This window comes from Orycteropus afer, unplaced genomic scaffold (genome assembly GCF_000298275.1).
Source record: "Orycteropus afer afer isolate SDZICR_OR568_19922 unplaced genomic scaffold, OryAfe1.0 scaffold00024, whole genome shotgun sequence".
NCBI lineage: Eukaryota > Metazoa > Chordata > Mammalia > Tubulidentata > Orycteropodidae > Orycteropus > Orycteropus afer.
The window spans coordinates 16800685-16823952 of NW_006921611.1; the positions used below are offsets into that span (position 1 = coordinate 16800685).

Here is a 23268-nt window from a genome sequence, read left to right on the forward strand (position 1 = left end):
GCTTTCATTCATACCCAGAGTACTTTTGGAGTAGGTTTCCTCCCGGGCCTTGGCCAAAATTGCAAAATAAGTAAAGTGCATCCTGGCTGGTCTTCCCATTAGCTGGAGAGCATCTCTTCCCCCTTATCCTACCTGTGTGGAACCTGAAACTTAGCTAAGGTCTGGTTTTTTCAGTATTACTGATTCCATGGATTAGAAGATACTTTATCAAGACAAGCTCAAAACTGGATACCTTATAGTGCTTCCCACTTAAAAGGGACACTTAGACCAAGTGTTCAGAAGGTCCATAAAGGCTTCAAGTCATAAAGGAATAAATAAATCTTTGAGATGAAATGTCATGGGACACCAGTGGTGAAGATATGATAATTAAAGCCTGCCAAGCCTCCTCAAATCATATTTTAAGATTTTCTGCCAAGGCTAACCCTATCCCTTTATGATTGGCATTGACCTTTTTTTTTTTTTTTTTTTTTTTTGTAAAGATTAAGTATATTTTCTAAAAAGGACCCAAAGACGCACCTTGGACAAAACCAGAACCACGTAGTCTGCTCTTCGCTGGTTTTATGATGTCCTACAGTTTTTATCTTTCATTCAATAGGAGGAGGTAGGAGCTGGTATCTTCTCCACCTTGAGGGCTTTTAAAGATTTTAATCCAGCCCTAGCTGGAGGGTATTTTTTTTCCAAATGCATTGTATTGAAATATAATTTATATACAGTGAAATACACAAAACTAAAGTGATATGAGTCAGTGCTTTTTTTTTTTTTTCTTTCCTGTGGCATTCCCTCCCCTCCCCTTCCACCTCTGGTAACCAACAAAGAAAGTTTCTTTCCATATATCCTTGAAATTTTACAGTAATGCACTAATACTATATTTGTCCATCTGTGACTGACTTCTTTCACTCAGCTTAATGTCCTCCAAGTTAATCCATGTTATGCGGTGTTTTGCAGATTCTGCGTTATTCTTTAGGGTTGCATAGTATTCCATTGTGTGTATGTACCACAGTTTGGTTACCCATTCTTCTGTTGATGGGCACATAGGTCATTTCCATCTTTCTGCTATTGTAAATAGTGTTGCGATGAACATGGGTATACATATATCTGTTCTTGTCCTGGCTCTCACTTCTTTAGGATATATACCTACTAATGGGACTGCTGGGTCAAATGGTATTTCTAATTCCAGCTTTTTAAGGAATCGCCATACTGTTTTGCACAGTGGCTGTATCATTTGATGGTCCCACCAGCAGTGTATGAGAGTCCCAGTTCTCCACATCCTAGCCAGCATCTGCCATTTTCTGTTTTGTTGAACTTTGCCATTAGTGCTGGGGTGAGATGGTATCTCAGTGTTGCCCTGATTTGCATCTCTCTGATGGCTAATGATCATGAGCATTTTCTCATGTGTTTGCTGGCTGCCGGAATATCCTCTTCGGTGAAATGTCTATTCGTGTCTTCTGTCTAATTTTTAATTGGATTGTTAATGTTTTTGTTATTGAGGTGTTGGAGTTTTCTATAAATTTTAGGGATAAGTCACTGGTAAGATATGTAAACATCGACAGGTATGAATTGTTGCTGTCATCTTGTCATGTGCTTTTTTCGTGGTGTTGATTTCATTTTCCATATAATTTTCAGTGCTGAGCTCATTTTGTTTATGAATCATGTTATCACTTCCTTCGTTGCTATTGTTTTAGTATTTGCTAAATATTTGTGCTGGTCCTCTTTTTTATTTTAATGTGAAGTTTTATCATTTTTCTTTGAGGTTACCCTGTGATTTATAGTTTTCGTCCCAAATTTAGAACAGTCTGTTCTATCTTGACTTCCCTACCATTTAGAAGTTCTGTAACTACACAGTTTTTTCCCTCTTTTTGGTTTGTAGTTGTCTTCATTTATTAATTGATGTCTCTGGTTCCCTGTTTACAATTTTGTAGGCTTCTTTACTTTGGATACTTCTATAACTGGGTTGGTTTCTGAGTTATATCATTATGTGTGTTAATGGTCAGTTGTTTGTTGTTGGTTCTTTGTCCAAAGGACTCCCTTTAGCATCTCTTGTAAGGTTGGTCTGGTTTTGACAAATTCCATTAATTTCTGCTTATCTAGAAATGTCCTAATTTCACCATTCTATTTGAAGGACAGCTTTGCGAGGTATATAATTCTTGGTTGGAATTTTTTTTTCTTTCAGGGTTTTATATATACCATCCCACTGTCTTCTCACTTACATGGTTTCTGCCTAGAAATCTGAGCTTATTGTTATTGGTTGCCCCTTGTAGGTAACTTTTCATTTTTCCCATGCTGCTTTTAGGATTCTTTGTCTTTGGTTTTGGTGAATTTGATGATGATATATCTTGGTAATTTTCTTTTGGGGTCTATCCTGTTTGTGGATTGTTGGACTTCTTGAATGGATATATTCTCATCTTTCATCATATCAGGAAAATTCTCTTCCAACACATCTTCAACAATTTTTTGTGTGGTTTTATTTGTCTCTTCCTGTTCTGGAATTCCGATTGCATGTAGGTTATTTCTTTTGATGGTATCCCACATGAACCTTAGGCCTTTTTTTCCATTTTGTTTTGATCTTTTTTCTGATTGTTCCCTTTCCAAAAAAATATTGAGGTATTTGCCTTCAACCTCACTAATTCTGTCTTCCATTGATTCACTTCTACTCCTTTGCCCATTCAGTGAGTTACCTATTTCTGAAAATTGAGTATTAATCTTCTGGATTTCTATCTGTAGATTTTGTATCATTTCTAATTTTTGTTTGTCATTTTATTCTTGTATTTTCTTTTGAAATTGTTCTAGAGTTTTCTCTATGTTTTCCTCCATTTTTTCAGTTTTTTCCTTAATCTGTCTCTCAATTCTCTGAAGGTACTAAACATAATTCTTTTGAATTCCTTATCAGAGAGTTCTAGGCATTGGCCTCCTTGGAACTATGGCAGGCCTAGCTGTAGTGGAGAACTCCAGGAACATGCTTCTGAGGAATACTTTGTATGATCTTGTTGTTGTTGTTGTTATGTGCCATCAAGTCAGACCCAACTGACAGCGACCACTCCTTGGGTTTCTGAGGCAGTATCACCATGGAAGTAGATTGCCCCATCTTCCTTCTGAGGAGTGGCTGGTGGGTTTGAACCGCCAGCATTCTGGTTGGCAGTCAAGTGCCTTAGGCACTATGCTACCAGAGGGAACTCCAGTGCAGTCAGAAACTGAAATGAAATATAAACCAAAAGATTAAAAGCTTAAAAAAAAAAAAAAAAACTTTAAAAAGTTTCCATAGCAAGCTAAATTATATTTTGTTATTGTGTGTGTCATGTCAGGTTGTAACCCTGTGTACAACAGAACAAAACATTGCCCAGTCCTGCACCATACTCAAAATCATTGCCATGTTTGAGCCCATCCTTTCAGCCACTGTATCAATCTGCCTTGCTATGGGTCTTCCCCTTTTTTGCTGACCCTCTACTTTAACCGGCATGATCTCCTTCTCCAGGGACTGGTCTCTTCTGACAACAAGACCAAAGTACATAAGATGAAGTCTGGCCATTCTTACTTCTAAGGAGCATTCTGGCTGTACTTCCACCAAGACAGATTTGTTCGTTCTCCTAGCAGTCCATAGTACATTCAGTATCCTTCACCAACACCATAATTCAGTGTATAATTCTTTTGTGGTCTTCCTTATTCATTGTCCAGCTCTCACATGTCTTGAAAATACCATGGCTTGAGTCAGGCATGCCTTAGTCTTCAAAGTAACATCTGTGTACTTAAACACTCGAAGGAGATCTTTTACAGCATATTTGCCCAATGCAATAAGCTGTTCATTTCTTGACTGCTTCTGTCGGGAAGCCAAGTGAAATGAATCCTTGACAACTTAAAACTTTACTCCATTTATCATGATGCTGCATATTGGTCCAGTTGTGAGGATTTTTGTTTCCATTATGTTGAGGTATAATCCATACTGAAGGCTATAGTCTTAGATCTTCATCAGTAGGTGCTTCATGCTTTCTGTGCTTTCACCAAGCAAGGTTGTATCATCTGCATATCACAGGATGAATCTTCCTCTAATCCTGATGTCATGCTCTTCTTCACGTAGTCTAACTTCTTGGATTATTTGCTCAGCATCCAGATTGAAGAAGTGTGGTGAAAGGATACAACACTGACACACAACTTTCCTGATTTTAAACCATGCAATATCCCGTTGTTCTGACAACTGCCTCTCGATCCGTGTACATTTTCCTCATGAGCACAATTTAGGGCTCTGGAATTCCCATTTCTGTCATTTAGATCAATTCTACCTTTGAGGAGGCAACTTTTCCCCAGTCATATTTTGAGTGCCTTCCAACCAGAAGGGCTCATCTTCTGGCACCATATCAGACAATGTTGTTGTTGTTAGGTGCCGTCAAGTCGTCTCCGACTCCTAGTGACCCTATGCACGGCAGAACAAAACACCGCCCACTCCTGTGCCAGCTCCGCAATCCCTGCTATACTTGAGCCCATCACCACTGTTACCACTCAGTCCATCTGGTTGAGGCACTTCCCCTCATTCATCAACCCTCCACCTTACCAAGCATGACATCCTTCTCTAGGGAATGTTCCTTTCTGACAACACAACCAAAGTACGTAAGGCAAAGTCTGCCTTTCTCACTTCCAAGGATCATTCCAGCTGCACTTCCTCCAGGACAAATTTGTTAGTACTTTTAGAAGTCCATGGTACTTTCAGCATTCTTCACCAACACCACAACTCAAAAGCTTCAATTCTTCTTCAGTCTTCCTTCTTCATTGTCCAGCTCTCACATGCATATGAGGAAATTGAAAATACCATGGCTTGTGTCAGGCGCACCTTAGTCCTAAAGGAGACATTTTTGCTCTTCAGCACTTGAAAGAGGTCCTTTGCAGCTGATTTACCCAATGCTATACATTGTCTGATGTCCTGACTGCTGCTTCCATTGGTGTCAATTGTAGAACCAAACAATGTGAAGTCTTTGACAACTTCAATCTTCTTTCCATTTATTGTGATGCTGCTTATTGGTCCAGTTGTGAGGATTTTTGTTTTCTTTATATTGAGATGTAATCCATACTGCAGACTGAATTCTTCAATCTTCATCAGTAAGTGCTTCAAGTCATCCTCACTTTTAGCAAGCAAATTTGTGTCATCAGCGTATTGCATGCACAATCCTGATATCACATTCCTCTTTCATATAGTCCAGCTTCTCAGATTATTTGCTTAGCATATAGATTGAATAAGTATGGTGAAAGGACAACCCTGACGCACTCCCTTCTTGATTTTAAACCATGCAGCGTCCCTTTGTTCTGTTCGAATAACAGCCTCCTGGTCTACGTACAGGTTCCTCATGAGTACAATTAAGTGTTCTGGAATTCCCATTCTTCTCAATGTTACCCACAATTTTTAATGATCCACACAATCAAATTCTTTGGCATAGTCAATAAAACACAAGTAAACATCTTTCTGGTATTCTTTGCTTTCAGCCACGATCCATCTGACATCAGCAGTGATAACCCTCATTCTGTGTCCTCTTCTGGATCCAGCTTGTACTTCTGGAAGTTCTCTGTCAATATACTGCTGCAACTGTTTTTGAATTATCTCCAGTAAGAATTTATTTGCATGAGATACTAATGATATTGTTCAATATTTTCCACATTCTGTGGGATCATCTTTCTTTGGAATGGGTAAAATATGGATTTTTTCCAGTCAGTTGGCCAGGTACCTGTCTTCCAAATCTCTTGGCATAGCTGAGTGAGTGCCTCCAGCAGGGCATCCGTTTTTTGCAACAACTGAACAGGTATTCCGTCAGTTCCTGGAACCTGTTTTTTTTGCCAATCCCTTTAGTACAGCTTCGACTTCTTTTAGTACCACTGATTCTTGAACATATGTCACCTCCTGAAATGGATGAGTATCAACCAATTCTTTCTGGTACAGTGACTCTGTGTATTCCTTCCATCTTCTTTTGATGCTTCCTGCATTATTCAATATTTTGCCCATAGAATCTTTCAGTATTACAACTCAAGGCTTAAATTTTTTTTTCTCAGTTCTTTCAGCTTGAGAAATGCCAAGCATGTTCTTCCCTTTTGGTTTCTAACTCCAGATCTTTGCATGTTTCATTGTAGTAATTGGCTTTGTCTTCTTGAACTGCTCTTTGAAATCTTCTCACGTCCATTTTGGTCCTTTTTCGTATTTTTAATGACCTCTTGCTTTCTTCATGGATGGTGCTCTTGATGTCATCCCACAGTTCCTCTGGTTTTTGGTCATTGGTGTTTAGTGCATCAATTCTATTCCTTTGATGGTCTCAAAATTCAGAAGGGATATATTTAAGGTCATATTTTGGCTCTCATGGACTTGTTTTAATTGTCTTCAACTTCAAGTTGAACTTGCATATAAGCAATTGATGGTCTCCACAGTCAGCTCCTGGCCTGGTTTTGGCTGAAAATATCAAGCTTTTCCATTGCCTCTTGCCACAGATGTTGTTAGTCTTATTCCTGTGTACTCCATCTGGTGAAGTACACATGTGTAGCTGCTGTTTGTGTTGTTGAAAAAAAGGTATTTGTAATGAATAAGTCATTGGTCCTGCAAAATTCTGTCATGCGATCTCCAGCATTATTTCTATCACCAAGGCCAAATTTTCCAACTACCGGGATTCTTCTTTGTTTCCAACTTTTACATGCCTGTCACCAGTGATTGCATGTTCGGTCAGTTTCAGACTGCAGAAGTTGATAAAAATCTTCAGTTTCCTCATCTTTAGCTTTGGTGTATAAATTTGTATAATAGTAGCATTATCTGGTCTTCCTTGTAGGTGTATAGCTATCACTGACAGCACTGTACTTCAGGATAGATCTAGAAACATCCCTTATGATGATGTATGCCACGCCATTCCTCTTCAGATTGTCATTCCCAGCATAGTAGATCATATGGTTGTCTGATTCAAAATGGCCAAAACCAGTCCATTTCAGCTCACTAATGCCTAGGTTATCAATCTTTATGGGTTCCATTTCATTCTTGACAACTTCCAGTATTCCTCGATTCATACTTTGTGCATTCCATGTTCCGATTATTAATGGATGTTTGCAGCTATTTCTCCTCAATTTGAGTCATGCCATGTCAGCAAATGGAGGTCCCCAAAAATTTAATTTACCTATATCATTAAGGTTGGTTCTACTCTGATGAGGCAACTCTTTCCCAGTCGTACCTTGAGTGCTTTCTGACCTAAGCAGCTCATGTTCCTGTGCTGTATCGGACAGTGTTTCCAGGCTATTCATAAAGTTGTCCAGTAATGTATCAGACAGTGTTTCTCTGCTATTCATAAGGTTTCCCCTGGCCAATTCTTTGAGAACCGGGTGGCCTCTTCCTTCTTCCTAGTCTGTCTCAATCTGTAAGCTGCGTTGAAACCTGAGTACCAGGTGCAACCCTGCTGGCTTTTGGAACACTGTTGGCACAGCCTCAAGCCTCACAGCAACATGCAAGCCACCACAGGATGACAAACTGACAGACAAGTTCATCTCCTTTAGCTGTTGGAAACCTCTTCAAACTCCCCTTACCTAATTTCTATCTGGATCCTCCCACTTTGTCGTCCCAGTGGTTTCCTCCCTTTCCTGCCTGGGGGTTGTGTCCTGTCTCCCAGCCCCTTACTTGGACCCTGCCACTTTTGTCATAAGACAGTGGTTCCCTCCTATTTATAAGGTTTTCCATGGCCAATTTTTCAGAGGTGGACTTGGCTGCATACTTCTTCCTAGTCTGTCTTAGTCTGAAAGTGCCACTGAAACCTGTCCACCTTGGGTTACCCTGCTGGCATTTGAATACCAGTAGCAGAGCTTCCAACATCACAGCAATACACAAGCCACCACAGTACAACAAACTGACAGATGAGTGGTAGAAATTTTGTTTTAGAAAATGTCAATTACATAAGAAAAGATTCAGTGAGAGGCAAGTTTTTATCCCACAAGAGCCAACTTTGGCCTCTTATATCAGTTAGTAGTATTTCTGTAGCTCAAATTACTTGTCTTGGGTAAATACAAGTTTAACTTTGTATGTATGTATTTCAGATACAGTGTTATTTTCCCATTTCGCTAAACAGAAAACTTTTAGTCCAATCAGGGTAAACATTCTATTTTAGGTAATTTTATATTCAACTATTATCAAAACCCTCAGATAAGACTGAGCTTGGTGGTACCATTGGGAATAGGTATCACCAGTGCCCCCAGAGCCTTGTGGATGATGAGTTGTGTAGGGTTGCCCCATTTATGGGTTGGAACTGTATAATTCAATTCTTATGTAGTCTACCTAGAAAACAAAATATTTTCTAAGTGACCTTTCTGGATTTTCACATTAAGAATTTTGAGTTTAATTTATAAAAAGAGATGAAAAGTTGCATACTAATACATACTGAGTTTAAAGAAAGGAGTTTGAGAGCTAAAGAAACAATCAAAGTATAAGGAATGGGAGAAACAGCAGTGTTTTAAAAATTTGTTCTCAACAGGTGTCAGGATATTCACCTTAACAACCCAAGTCTCATTCTTCTCTTCCACAAAGATAAGGAGGTGATATACACAGGAAAGGCAACCAATTGAGTTCTGAGGAGAGGGAGGAGCAACAGAGACAACCCATGGAGGAGGGTCTACTGATGGCCATCAGGCCTCTGTTTCTGTCTGAAAGGTCTGCAAGGGAGGACTCTTAGGGACTGTGAGGTGAGGCTGAGTCTGAAGAAAGCCTAAAGAAAGATGCAACAGGAGTGTCACATGTGGAGAGATGAATCACCAGGACAGAGACAAATGAAGAGACTTACCTAATCCTTTTTGTCTATGGTAGTGTCTAGCTTTCAGCCTCTTCTTCCTGAATCATAAAAAGTCAACTTTTTAAATTTGTTATTTTAATTAAAGTTACTATGTTCACTTAGAGAGCAATAGAACAGAACAGGAGATTGAATCAAAAGAGAGGAATTCACACTTTCTTAGATTTTTCTCAGGAAACTACATGTGCAAGCTTTTCAAACTGAAGATGTGTGGTGTTTGCAGTATTTAGGCAGTGGGTTACTACTGGCTGCTGAAGCCTGATATGGGAGTAGTTTAGGGACAATAACTTCAAAAAATAAGGTTGAGCAACCTACCTCCGTGGTGATACCGCCTCAGAAACCAAAGGAGGGGTCACTATGAGTCAGGTCTGACACAACAGCACATAACAATAACAACAACAATTTTTTAAAAATGTCAATTCCAGCATAGTTTTCAGGTAAGAACTTATTGAAAGTTCTGTTTTGGAAGGAGTGCTTTCTTAAATTAACAGTTGTTGTTGTGGTTATATGCCGTCGAGTCGGCCCTGACTCATAGCGACCCGTCCTTGGGTTTCCAAGGTGGTATCACTACAGAAGTAGGATTGCCCAACCTTCCTTCCAAGGAGTGGCTGGTGGGTTTGAGCCGCCAGCCTTCTGGTTAGCAGTGAAATGCCTTAGGCACTATGCTACCAGAGCTCAGTAGCAGTAAGCAATCTGGTCAAAGAGAAGGTCTCTGCAGCCAATTCTGTCATAATCCTGTAGAATGCAAAATGAAGACAAAATTAAATAAGCAGTTACTTCAAAAGCTGCTTGAGGTTTTTGTTTTGTTTGGGGTTTTTCATTTGTTTGTTTGTTTGTTTGTTTGTTTCTTGGTTTTCCAGTGGAAAAAGTGCAAAAAGAGTACAAAAAGTGTTTTGCTCTGTACATGACATTATTGATTCTTTTCTCATTTCATTTTTAAGGTGGCCTTTTACTTTGCCTTCATGAGAAAGCGAAATGTCAGAGGGATATGTATTCAGGTTTGATTGCTAGAGGAGTGAGATCTGAATGCAAATGAGAGTAGTACATTTAAATTGCCAGCGCAGTTTTATTTTCATTCAGGTTGTTACTATCATGTTCACGTATCATAAAGGTCAAAGCAAGATAGTAGTGTTCCATTAAGTGAAATAAAAAATGGTGTGTTGAGCTTAGGAGGAAAGAAGTTACTCAGTCAGATGCATGAAAATGTATAGGGGGATGTGATTAAACTTCTTTTCAAAGAATATCAATATTTCTGGGGGTTTTTCAGCAGGCAATTCACATTCAGCAGTAGCAAAAGCTAAGATGGACTTAGGCACAGCATTTTTCATTCATCCCCAGTAGCATTACTGCTAGTGAAAAGGGATTTTTTTTCCCTCTATATTTGAAAAGTATTTTCACAGATCATTGAAGGCCAACTAAATAAATAAATGTAACAAAACATATACCAGGGAGGGCACAGACTGAAGGACAGACTGTATTTCAGTAGAAAAGAGAAGCTGTTAAGTATTTGAGTTGCCTTTGGCTCCTGGTGGTCACAGAAGGCTTCATGAGAATAACAACTATAAGGAAATTAAGGGAAACAGCTTTCTGAATGGGCGAAGTCCAGCCAAACAACACTCAAATAACTGTAAAGAGTAGCCACTGGACTTAACACTCAAATAACTGTAAAGAGCAGCCACTGGACTTGGATTCAGTAAAATCCTATTCCAAGTTGTTTTTCCAGTGTTTTTATTGTTAGGTGCTGTTGAATCAGTTCTGACTTATAGCAACTCTGTGTACAACAGAATAAAACACTGCCCAGTCCTGTGCCAGCCTCACAGTCCCTGCTATACCTGAGCCAATCATTGCAGCCACTGTATCAGTCCATCTCATTGAGGGCCTTCCCCTTTTTCACTGTCCCTCCACTTTAACAAGCATGATATCCTTCTCCAGGGAATGGTCCCTTTTGACAACATGACCCAAAGTAGGTCAGATGAAGGAGCATTCTGGCTGTGCTTCTTCCAGGACAGATTTGTTCATTCATCTGGGAGTCCACAGTACTTTCAGTATTCTTTGCCAACACCACAACTTAAAAGCATCAACTCTTCTTTGGTCTGCCTTATTCATTGTCCAGCTTTCACATGCGTATGAGGCTATTGAAAACACTGTCTATGGCTTGGGTTAGGCATACCTTAGTCTTCAAAGAAACATCTTTGCTCTTTAGCACTTTAAAAATGTCTTTTGCAGCAGACTTGCCCGGTGCTGATTTCTTGATATATCGTCTGATGTCTTGACTGCTGCTTCTGTTGGTGTTGATTGTGGAACCAAGTAATATGAAATTTTTGACCACTTCAGTCTTTTCTCTTTTTATCTTGATGTTGCTTACTGGTCTGGTTGTGAAGATTTTTGTTTCCTTTGTGTTGAGATATAATCCACACTGAAGACTGTAGTCTTTGATCTTCATCAGTAAGTGCCTCAAGTCCTCTTCACTTTCAGCAAGCAAGGTCGTGTCGTCTGCATATCACAGGTTGTTAATGAGTCTTCCTCCAATCCTGAAGTGACATTCTTCTTCATATGGTCCAGCTTCTCAGATTATTTGCTCAGCACACAAGTGACTCTTTGTATTCCTTCCATCTTGTTTTGATGTTTCCTACATCATTCAATATATTTTCCATAGAATCTTTCAGTATTGCAATTCGAGGCTTGAATTTTTTCTTCAGTTCTTTCAGCCTGAGAAATACCAAGTGTATTCTTCCCTTTTGGCTTTCTAACTCCAGGTCTTTGCACCTTTCTTTATAGTAATTGACTTTGTCTTCCCTTTTATCTCTTCATTTCTTCATTTGCTTTAGCCACTCTCTGTTCAAGAGCAAGTTTCAGAGTTTCTTCTGACATCCATTTTGGTCTTCCTTTCCTGTCTTTTTAATGACTTTTTGTTTTCTTCATAGATGATATTCTTGATGTCATCCCACAATTCCTCTGGTTTTTGGTTATTGGTTTTCAAAACATCCAATCTGTTCTTTAGATGGTCTCTAAATTCAGGTGAGATATAATCTAGGTCATATTTTGGCTCTGGGCAAATTGTTGTAATTGTCTTCAGCTTTAGCTTGAATTTGCATATGAGCAGTTGATGGTCTGTTCCACAGTCAGCTCCTGGCCTTGTTTTGGCTGAAGATAGTGAGTTTCTCTGTAGCCACTTTCCACAGATGTAGTCAATCTGATTCCTGTGTATTCCATCTGACAAAGTCCATGTGTATAGCTGCCATTTATGTTGTCAGAAAAAGGTATTTGCAATGAATAAGTCATTGGTCTTGTAAAATTCTATCATGCAATCTACAGCGTCATTTCTATGCCCAAGGCCATATTTTCTAACTATTAGTGATTCTTTATTTCCAGTTTCTGCATTCTAATTACCAGTAATAATCAACACATCTTGATTGCATGTTTTGTCAATTTCAGGCTGCAGAAATCGGTGAAAATCTTCCATTTACTCATCTTTGATTTTGGTGATTGGTGCATAAATTTGAGCAATAGTAGCATTAACTAGTCTTTCTTATGGGTGTATGGATATTATCCTATCACTGACAGCATTATACTTCAGGATAGATCTTGAAACATTTTTTGTGACAATTAATGCCACACCATTCCTCTTCAATTTTTCATACCTGGTATAGTAGATCATATGGTTGTCTTATTCTAAATGGCTAAAAACCAGTCCATTTCACCTAAGTAATGCCTAAGATATCAATCTTTGTGTGTTCCGTTTCAGTTTTGACAACTTCCAATTTTCCTATATTTATACTTAGTGCATTCTGTATTCCAATTATTAATGGATGTTTGCAGCTGTTTCTTCCCATTTTGAGTCATGCCACATCAGCAAATGGAGGTCCCAACTTTACTCTGTCCACATCATTAAGGTTGACTCAACTTTGAGGAGGTAGCTCTTCCCCAGGAGTATTTTGAGTGCTGTCCGACCTGAGGGGCTCATCTTCTGGCACTATATCAGACTATGTTTCAGGGCTAATCTTAATGTTTTCCAGTAATATATCAGACAGTGTTTCACTGCTATTCATAAGGTTTTCACTGGCCAGTTCTTTGAGAAGTGGCTAGCCCCTTCCTTCTTCCAACTCTGTGTTACTCTGGAAGCTCTGCTGAAATCTCTCCACTATGGGTGACCCTGCTGTATTGAAACACTGGTGGCATAGCCTCCAGCCTCACAGCAACATGTATGCCATCACAGTACAACAAACTGACAGACAAATGGTGGATTTCTAAAGCGACATCATATTACTCAGTTACACTACTAGAGATCTATTCACAGTGGTGGAGATTTCCTAAGGAAGGAAGCCACTCTGAAATTATGTAGAACTGATCTGAGAATAAATCAGCAGAGACTAAGACAAAATTGTATTCCAAACAGTGCCTTTTATTAAATCACCCATAGTAGTAAAATGTCCCTGAGGTATACCTTCTTTTCCTCAAACTCTCTTTGCTTTTCCTAATAAAAGACACATATCTGAAAAGGACTGAATGATGACTGAGTAATGGTTTGTGAGAAATGAATTAAGAGCACACTTAGTGGCAGTGCCTGGTGACCTGACCCCAGGACTATTCTTTACTGCCACATTGCTTTTCACTGACTTATTTTCTGAAATCCTATTTCATTTTTAATAGGCCATATCTGAAACTGTGTTTATTCTTGTCTAGAGATTTTATTAATTAATCTTATTTTTTTCTTCCTCCCTTTTTGCTGTCTGGTTATGAAAATTATTGTGGAAGGGATAACTTTAATATCATTTGTTTGATGTGAGGTACGGATCTGATTTCATTTTTCTACAAATGGATATCTACTTTTGCCAGCCCGTTTGATAAAGAGACTGTGTTTTCCCCATTTAATGGGTTCCAGCCCTTTATCAAAGATCAGCTGTCCATTGGTGGGTGGATCCAATATCATTGTAATTATTTATTTGTTTAGTACAGACAGATTCCATCCTGTATTAATATTGATAAGGCTAATGTTCTGTAAGCCAGAGAATGTTGAGTCTGATGATAGTCCTGAAGTGTTTAACCAAGGGTAAATGTGGTCCCCATACATTAGATGTAAATTATGTGTAAGACTGATTAGGTAACTATGGAATCCAGATATAAATAAACCTTAATAAATCCCTATTTTTTTAATGGATCCTTTTGTTAGAAGATAAATTTGAAAGCTATTCTCCATGTCAGAATGAGATCTATTAACTGTTCCTATGAGGAGGCTCCAGAGTCCATCTGTAATGGACCCAATGTCTTGCTTTATTTTTAAGCTCAGGATGTATAATAGAAACTGGTCATCATATACTAATACATAAGAGATACTCAGAAGTATAAGTCTCTATTTTCAAGCATAAAAATATGACTGAACTACTTGTTTTTTCTCTATATAAACACAATCTCAGAGCTAAGCAAGGCAGCCGCGATCTAAGTGGGTTGTGCAGCCTTTGTCGTGCAGGGAGTCTGGACAGCCTCTGTCAGTGGATATGGACAGTTCTTCGCTAGGTGGTGGCTCACAGGCCTCAGTGCGCCACACGGGGTCAGACCTTAGTGTTATTTTTTTGGGAAAAACCGTGAAAATGGTGAACAACAGAGATTAAAGTGTGTCCCCAGTGGGTCCCAACTTGAGAACTCATTAACATCTAATGTCTACACCTATATCCATATTATTTTTATTTTGCTGGAATTTGCCATACCTAAAATTCAAATGTGAGTTAACTTTTCTACTAGACATGTATAATTGTATTTCATTATTATTCTCACTCATGCATTCAGCACATGTTTATTCAGTGTGTGCAGTGTGTAAGGCTCTGTTACAGGTCATAGAAATGTAACAACAGTGAGCAAAATCAAAGTCCTTACCAATATACAGTTGCATTTTATTATGAGGTGTGAGTGAAAAAAGAAGATCTTTTTTAAAGTAAAATATAAACCTGTTAGATGGTGAGACATGCTAAGGAGAAAAATAAAGCAGTAAAGGAGAGAAGGAGGTAGTTGCAGTTTTAGATGGATGGGCGGGGAAGGCCTCAGTATGGATGCGGCATTTGATTGTGGTCCTAAAGAGGGGAGAGAGGTAAGCCATATGGATTCTGGGGTAAGGACTTTGCAGGCAGAGACAATAGCAAAAGTACTAGAGCCAGAGTGTGCCTGAGTGTTCAAGGACAGGCAGCAATCTGAGCTGGTGAGGCAGTGACTCAGGACTGGGGGGCTCTAAGAAGTGGGACCAGAAAAGTGAGGGGAGGGTGTGGTAGCACAGATTGTGTATTGTTTTATGGGACTTTTAAAAGATTTGGGGTTGAGAAAGATTGTTAGGATGAGAAGCCGTTGGAGAGCTTTGAGCAAAATTAACATGCTCTGACTTCATTTTAACAGATCACTCTACTTTGAGAACAGAGTGTAAATGAAGGGCAAAGAGGGAAGCAGGAAGATCAGTTAGGAGGCTACTGTGATATGCCAGGCCCAAGATGATGGTACTTGGTCCAGACTGGAAGTGGTGAAGGTGGTGAGAAATGGTCTGATTCTGAATATGTTTTGAAAACAGAGGCACAGGAGTTGCTGACAGAATGGGTGTGGGATGTTAGAGAAGGAGAAGAGTCAGTGACCAAGTGTTCATTGTGAAACTTCCTTCTTTAGAATTAATGAAGTCTCTTCTACTTTTCTCCCTAAAGAACAGAATACCAGTCATTACCTAGACTAGAAACTGTTATAAAACTCAAAATTTTGGTTAACTGTTAGCAAAGAAGATCCTGCATGGTGTAGACTTATGGGGAAGGAAATCCTGCAACTAGGAGAACAGAGAGAATTCTCTAATGCCCACTGATATTAAACAAATGATATAAAACTACCAATGGAAATAATAAAATAGCCATTGACTTAATATTTATTATGTAACCACAATGTTGCCCAAAGTAGAGAAGTGGGAGCTCTGGTGGCATAGTGCCTAAGGCATTTGACTACTAACCAGATGGCTGGCAGTTCAAATGCACCAGCCACTCCTCACAAGGAAGACTGGACAATCTACTTCCATAGAGATATCATCTCAGAAACCCAAGAAGGGGTTGCTATGGGTTGGAATCAACTTGATGGCAGTCTGGTTTTTGGTTTGATATTAAGAGAGAACCCTAGCAAAGCTACATTATAGCAAAGCTGATGGATCAAGTATATTTTTTTTCTAAATAAAACTAAGACAGGAGGGGCATGTACAGGTCAACTGGGATTTTTCTGACGATTGAGATCAAGCTGCTTAGTGCTGATCATTTTATCAAGATGACTGATTTCACTGCAAATAACAGAAAACTTGACTGTTTCAACAGTATAATCATTATCTCACTTAAGACTGGAAGTAGGTAGTTACTGGCTGCTTGATGTTACTGTCAAGGACCTACAGTCTTTCTCAATTTCTCATCTGCCACACATTGGCTTTTGTGTTTTCATGCTTATCACTTCATGGTTTCAAAATGGTTGCCATATCTCCAGACATTTCATTTACCACCTTTTATCAAGATAGTAAAAGCTGCTTTCCAAAAAGTACCATAGCTGACTTCTACTTATATGCCATTGGCCAAATATAGGCCACATTACCATCCTAGCTGCAAGGGAGGCTGACAAAGAGAAACCAACCAAACATGTTTGATTTAAACCAATGATTCTTCTCCTGGGGCTGGGCACATTGACATCCTCAATAAAAATCAATTTCGTTAGCATGAGAAAAGAAACTGTTAGAGAAGCAGTAAATAATGATTGCCATAATATCATACTGACTGACTTTTTTGGTCAAGGTTAACCATTTGAACATTGCTCATCAGGTTGTTAGTCTCTGAGCTGCTACTTCAGATTTTTAAAAAGTAATTTACATATATACCTCTGGCTGCTGCTTTACCTTTCCTTATGAATCAGCCTTAACTTAAAACCTAAATTTTACTATTGGTCTTGGAAAAAAAGATAGGAGTCATGTCTCCTGAAAGGAAAAAAGGAAATATATTTCCAAAGATATCTCATGGTTAGGAAAAATATTAATTTCTCACTTTTATCTCCCCAATACTCACAAAAACAGAAAAGACAATGAGAAATCAATGAAGAAAGGACTTTTAAAATTATATTCATTGCTATAGACCTCCAGAGCTTCATTCAGGGCAGTCTTTCCTTTTAATCTCCTGAAGATCATTACTGAACCATACCCTCTGCTGGGTTATGAGATGACTAAAGATATGTTTTCCTAAGATATTTTGAAGAGGTATTTGGTTTGGTTTCAGTAAAAACTGGAATCAAGAGATTGAAAAGAGCTATATTGCTGCCTTTTGTGGCCTCTTTCCCTGTACCTTTTTAACTCAGAAATGGAGCATAGCCATTTGGACGTTAAAAAACTGCATGTCCTCCTCCTTGCTCCTCTTTACAACAACTTTATTTTCTGGCCCCCCTTCATCCCTTTTCTTGCTTTGTCTTTGCTTTTAATGTGATGACTCATGCCTTATATTACTCCTTTGTGTGTGCCTTTTTTTTATTGATTGACATTAATGTAATTTATTTAAGACAACGGCTTTGCAGCTGGAACTGTAGAACTAAGTGGATAAGATAGTTTCCTTCATGTATTTTTCAAGTAAGTTTCCCCAGTGGTATTGGTTTCTTCAATGACCGGAAGAAGACAGCCCTATCACCTTTTCTCCTTTTAAATCATCTCAAAAAAATTATCTTTCAAATGCCATTCATTGTATGTATGCTCCAACCTTGTGAAATAGTATGCCTCACATAGTTTACTGAATCTATTCTTCAACTGTCTGGATCATTTTACTAAACCTTGTTCCTGTAGGAGTAGTTCTTTCCTTCATCTTAATCTTGCCACCCAAAGTAGTTTAGAGACAAATTAAGTAATGAACTCCTAGACTGAACAGGACTTTAGAATCAGCATGTCCTTTGCATATCCTTTAGTTGAATCCCCTGATTTCACTAATGTGTAAACTGGTTTATAATACTGATGACATTTTTTTATTAGTAAATTCCCTTATTAAACCTTTATGTAACTTTCTGAGAGACCATGTAACATGTTCTTTGCTTTACTTTCTTACTTTCTTATTAAACTTGAGTTGTATCAATTAAAATGCATTGTTAGTAATACTTTAAGCTGCCAGTAACAATATCTGAAGAACAGTGACTTGACTCATAAGGATATATGTCATTCATACTTAACAGAATATCCAGGGGTAATAAGGAGTCTTAGGGAGGGATCCAAGTCATTGTTTTATCCAAGAATCAGGCTGTTTGTGTCTCTCCACTTCTCCTCAGGTCTATCATGTTGTCCTTTTGTATTCATGTTTGCTGTCCCATGTCACAAGATGGCAGCTTTAGGCATCATATTCATGTCAAGGAAGGAATAAGAATGAGGGGCTAGCACTAATGACCTCTCTCTCTAAAATCTATCCCTTTTAATAGCATATTCTCTTTCCCAGAAGCTCCCCAGAACATGACATGACCCATCCTAGCTCCAAGGGAGTCTGGGAAAGAAAGATCTGGGGTGTTATCAGCCTTTGTGTAGTAGGAGGTGGTATAGAAGAACAGGGGATTGAGAACAAATTTGAAGTGACAACCAACAGTGTCTCTGAGAGTTGTTGTTTGCTACCATTATAGGTATCACAAAATATATATTCATTCATATATCTGCATTTTCATATATATAGAAAAATTCTATAAAGGGAACATATGGAAATATATATTTATATATCTATATTTTCATATCTAGAAGTATTGTTTAAGAGCATGGATTTTTGAGTAAGATTGCCTTGGTTCAAATCTCATCTTCACTTCTTGCTAATATTTTTACTTTGAACTTCTCTCTGCCTCCATTTCTTTAATTGTAAACCAAGAATAAAGGTACCAATTGCATATGATTGTTATAAGAATTACCTGGTACAAGTATGTGGGCACCAAATAAGTGCCACTGTTATCAACAACTGAGGCCTAGCCACCCCCACTTTGATATTGACCAACCCCAGAACAAACTTAATGATGAACAGTTTTGTTCCCCTCTCCACACACACAGTAGTACTTCACAATTACTGACTTAAAAATGAGGTATACAAAACCCCAATCTGACTAGAAAATTCTTTAAAAAATTTATAGTCATAACAAAATCTGCCTGCCTTTGTTGGGACAATTTATAACCGACATGTTCTTTTGTTTAGAAATGAAACACTGTAGGTCTTCTATAAATCTTTCATGTGTTAAGGCAGTATAGTGGAAGATTAATTTTGACTAGAATCTATTAAATCAAAGACTCTGAACCCTTCTGTAATTTTTAATATATACATAATAGTTCTATATACTGCTTTTAAGTGATAAGAACTTTAAAAAAAAATACCAAATAGGGCAAGAGAGAGAAAAATAATCTTTGCAGTATTCTTCTCAAATTATTCTTAGAAAAAGATATCTAGACATAACAAGAGGAAATCAAGATGTTTAAAACATAGCAGGTATTCAAATAATATTTGATGATGCAGTTAATGTTGTTGAATGAGAAAGGCATTGGAAACTAATTTGAATTTCTCTAGGAAACCATAATAAACAAATTTAGAACCATAATAAACAAATGTTTTTCCTATCAGAAAAGCAATGGAGAGAAACCAGAGCAGCTTCTAGAAAGTCTCATAGAGGACTAGAGAGTAATTTCACCATAGAATGATCTCTCAAAGTGAGGCTTTATAGAGCTACTCAATAAATAAATAAATAAGCCCAATCTCACTGTCATCAAGTTGATTCTGGCTCATAGCAAATCCCATTGGATCCCTAAGGCTGTAAATCTTTACCGAAGTGGGTTGCTTCATCTTCCTCCCACAGATCAGCTCGTGGGTTTGAACCACTGACCTTCTGGTTAGCAGCCAAATACCTTAACCACTATACCACCAGAGCTCCTATTTATAGAACTACAGGGAGCAGGAAATAGTAAACAATCGTATATCCAAGCCAAACTCAAGTGAGACCTAGATCAAGAGCCATGCAGACACCCCAAACCACAGCTTATACCTCTTCCAGCTTAGACATTTCTTTCCCAATTGACATTTCCTTCAGAATGCAGAATACATGAGAACTAAATTCTAAGTTAGTTACTTATTTAAATAAGTGAATTAATGAATCAGTAAACCAATCCATTTCCAATAGCTGTTACTTCTCATGTGCCTCGTATATACCCAATTAATCTGTTAGTTTGTAGACATTGAATCATCAAAAGCCCATCACATTCTCAAGTTTGTTCATATACAATATGTTACACAAACATATTTGCAAAGCCATTATTGACTTCCATTCTTCTCTGACTTTCTCTCTCCAGAAAACTCGTTATGATATTTATGTTGGCATTCTAAAAGACGGAGGCAAAGAGCTCCTGAGTAACAGTGAAAGCGAGGGAGCCGGACTGAAGAAGTCACATTCAAGTCCTTCACTGAATCCTGATTCATCGCCAGTCACTGCCAAGGTCAAGCGTAACGTGTCAGAGAGGAAGGATCACCGACCAGAAACACCAAGCATTAAGCAGAAAGTTACTTAGAATCTACCTGTGGCCAGGAAGTGCTGGTCATGGAGCAAAATAGGGATTTTCAAGATCTTTCTGGTAATCTGTGGATACATTAAAAAAAGAAAAAAAATCTGTGACTAAATGGTGCATTAGTAACATTTTCTATTGTATATTTATTTCTATTAATTTCTGTACAGATTGTCTCTCTGCTCTTGATTTCTTTGCTTTGATGTTTTTTGCTACTTACAGCTAATGCACCTTTTGTGAGGGGGAGGGCATCATGATTTCAGAATGAACTGTGTATCCCTTCTCCTTTGATTTTCTCTTATTTGCACTCTGCTCAATTGTTTTATGTATTCTCAAATCAGCTGTTACACTTTTTTTTAAGGTTAAAAGAAAATTAATCCATTGTGGAAGACTTAACTGGACAAATTTCGTAGCATAGTAAATTCTAGCCAGAGTTAATATAAGCCTTTGTATGTGAAATCGTGCCTAGTCACAGAAGTGAAATTGACCACTCACAGAAGTTCAACTAAGAATTTCAATTCTGGGAACCAAGATTTCCCAATGTGACATGGCGGCGCGTGCATCTTAGCACTTACTATCAAGTTCTGACCCTGCTGGAAGGAGGGAAGGGGGTGTGAAGATCGCAGGGAGAACTTGGGGAAGCACAGTAGCTTGCTTAAAGCATGGATCTGGTTTTAGCGAAGCAAGGAAAAGAGGAAGTGGAATCACTTTGCCATTGAAAGTGGTGGAAATATTGGCACCAAGTTATTTTTGTTTTCTCAAGGATAGCGGCAATAATAATCAGCTCTTGGGGAGCTGCAGCAGTAGGCACATGTTTGGTCTACAGGAAGTTACCTCACTCCCACAGTTCGAAACTAAGAATCCAGAATCATCTCTACCTTTAATACCCTTCCATCCAACAGTAGATTCATTCTCTCTCTCTCCTCCTATCTCTGTCTCTCTATCTCCCCCCTTCCCTCCCTCCTTCCCTCCCTCCCCCCCTCCCCTTCTCCCCCTCACCGACCTTCACTTTTCTCTCCCTAGATAGGTGTGGGGTTATCTCCTGGCTATAAGAATATTGAGGTCTTCCTTCCTAACAAAGTACTGTTGAAAATGAAGCCCCTTTTGTTCTTTCCTTAAGTTGAAACAAAATAAAGTGGAGCGGAGCTGGGGGAAGACTAGCTGTAGTTTGTTCAGCAGCAGAACACGTATTGGTTCTTTAAAATAAATCTGAAAATAATGAATGTTGTTGTTGTTGTTGTTGTGTGCCACTGAGTTGATTATGACTCATAACCACCCTGTAGGTCACCATAGAACTGGCCCATAGGGTTTCCAAGGCAGTAATCTTTATGGAAACAGGCTGCCACATCTTTCACCTGAGGAACAGCTCGTGGGTTCTAACCGTGACCTTTTGCTTAGCAGCCAAGGGCTGAACCATTGCACCACCAGGTCTCCTTAAGGAATAAATAGTCTGAATTGTGGTTGGAAAACTGAAGAGTCTGCTGGTTACATGTGCAGACACTTTATTCTTACCTCTGTCTCTTAGATAGCCACTTCACCCTGCCACTACTGAACTTTTCACTGAAAGTAAATACTATATCTTTTAATCACTTGTTTCTGCCTACTCACATAGTTGTTTTAACGTTACAGTCATGACCTTGGTCCAGTGACGGTCCCTGTGATATAACACAGAACATTCTCTTGAAGAGGGAAATAAGGGAGTGAGTGAAAGGTCAGCCCCTGTGACTTAGAACTTTCTGATAGCCAAACCTTGAAATTCTGTAATACTGAAGCAGTAATCTCCAAAATGGCACAACTTCAGAACTAATGGAATTGCTTTGAATAGTCTCTTCTCTCCTACAGAAATTTGCTCTAATTCTATTCCACTTCTTAGTTGAAGGTACTTTGACCAAAGAATCAGCTGCTATGTGTGAATAGTGTGGTTCCCCATGAATTAGAGATAATCGACTTTAAAACCACAGTAGTTGGTAAAGTGGTAGAGTATATTGTTATGGTATAGCAGCAGTTAGTTATTGAATTATTTATTAATATTTACTTCCTTCACCTCTCTAAATCCTCATATTTTCTTGGTACCCAGAGAAGAGTAACCCCTCTCTCCAAGGCTGTAGCTGCTTGCTTTGTGATAGGTATTTTGTCACACCTTTAAAAAGCCCACTCTAGCCCTCTGTCTTTTTTAGGTAGAAGCAATGACTTAAATTTATGTTTCAAAGCCAGGAAACATACTGGTTACCACTATGGACCCTGTACCTGATTTGCTTTAATAGCTTCTGACTGTATCAAAGGTTTTCATAAGGAAGTCATCTTTCTTCCTAGAATCGGAATTATCTTCCTGTTTGTTTTTTGCCCACATATTTATCCTAAGCAGAGGGAAGAGAAGTACCTAGATCATGTCATCTATGAGCTTCAATAATGAAAAATATATATATTCCTCACTGGCTTGAATGTGTTTGCCCATTGTGTGTGTGTGTGTGTGTGTGTGTCTGTGTCTGTGTCTGTATATAGAATGTTTGTATGCATTTTACTTATAGTATATAATATGCATTGAATGGTACCTTGCTACAGTATTTCTAATGTTTAGTGTAATCCTGAAATACTTGGTTAGCATCAGCTCCACTACAGCATTGTCCCTGTTATATTACTCATTGTGTTATCTCCATGAACTTCTGGATCTACTAATAGATAATTAGATGAGAAGGGCACTTTGAAGCTGCTGTAAACTATGTTGGCATAGTTTATCTTTAAAAACAACTTCAAAGGTTTCTTTTGTAAGTCAGGATCCCAGATTGCCCTGGCATGCTCTTGTCTATCTTTAAGGTTTGGGCAAGAACAGCTCTTCTGTGATGTCTCTGGAAGGTTACTGTCTGTTGTTAGTGCATGTGGCAGCCATGAGTTTATACTACGTGAGGAAATGGCCTTCTCTGACTTGACTAGATTCTGAGAGTCTGGCCTATAGCC

General features: G+C 38.6%; 1 protein-coding gene across 1 annotated transcript in view; it reads left to right on the forward strand.

Annotated features, from left to right (window-relative positions):
• PSD3 (pleckstrin and Sec7 domain containing 3) overlaps positions 1 to 20319 on the forward strand; it is a 576478-nt gene extending 556159 nt beyond the window's left edge. The window contains exon 16 of the mRNA XM_007935046.2: positions 20104 to 20319. Coding sequence (XP_007933237.2) covers positions 20104 to 20319 — 216 coding nt within the window. The remainder of the gene's footprint in view (positions 1 to 20103) is intronic.
• Positions 20320 to 23268: the final 2949 nt, after the last annotated feature.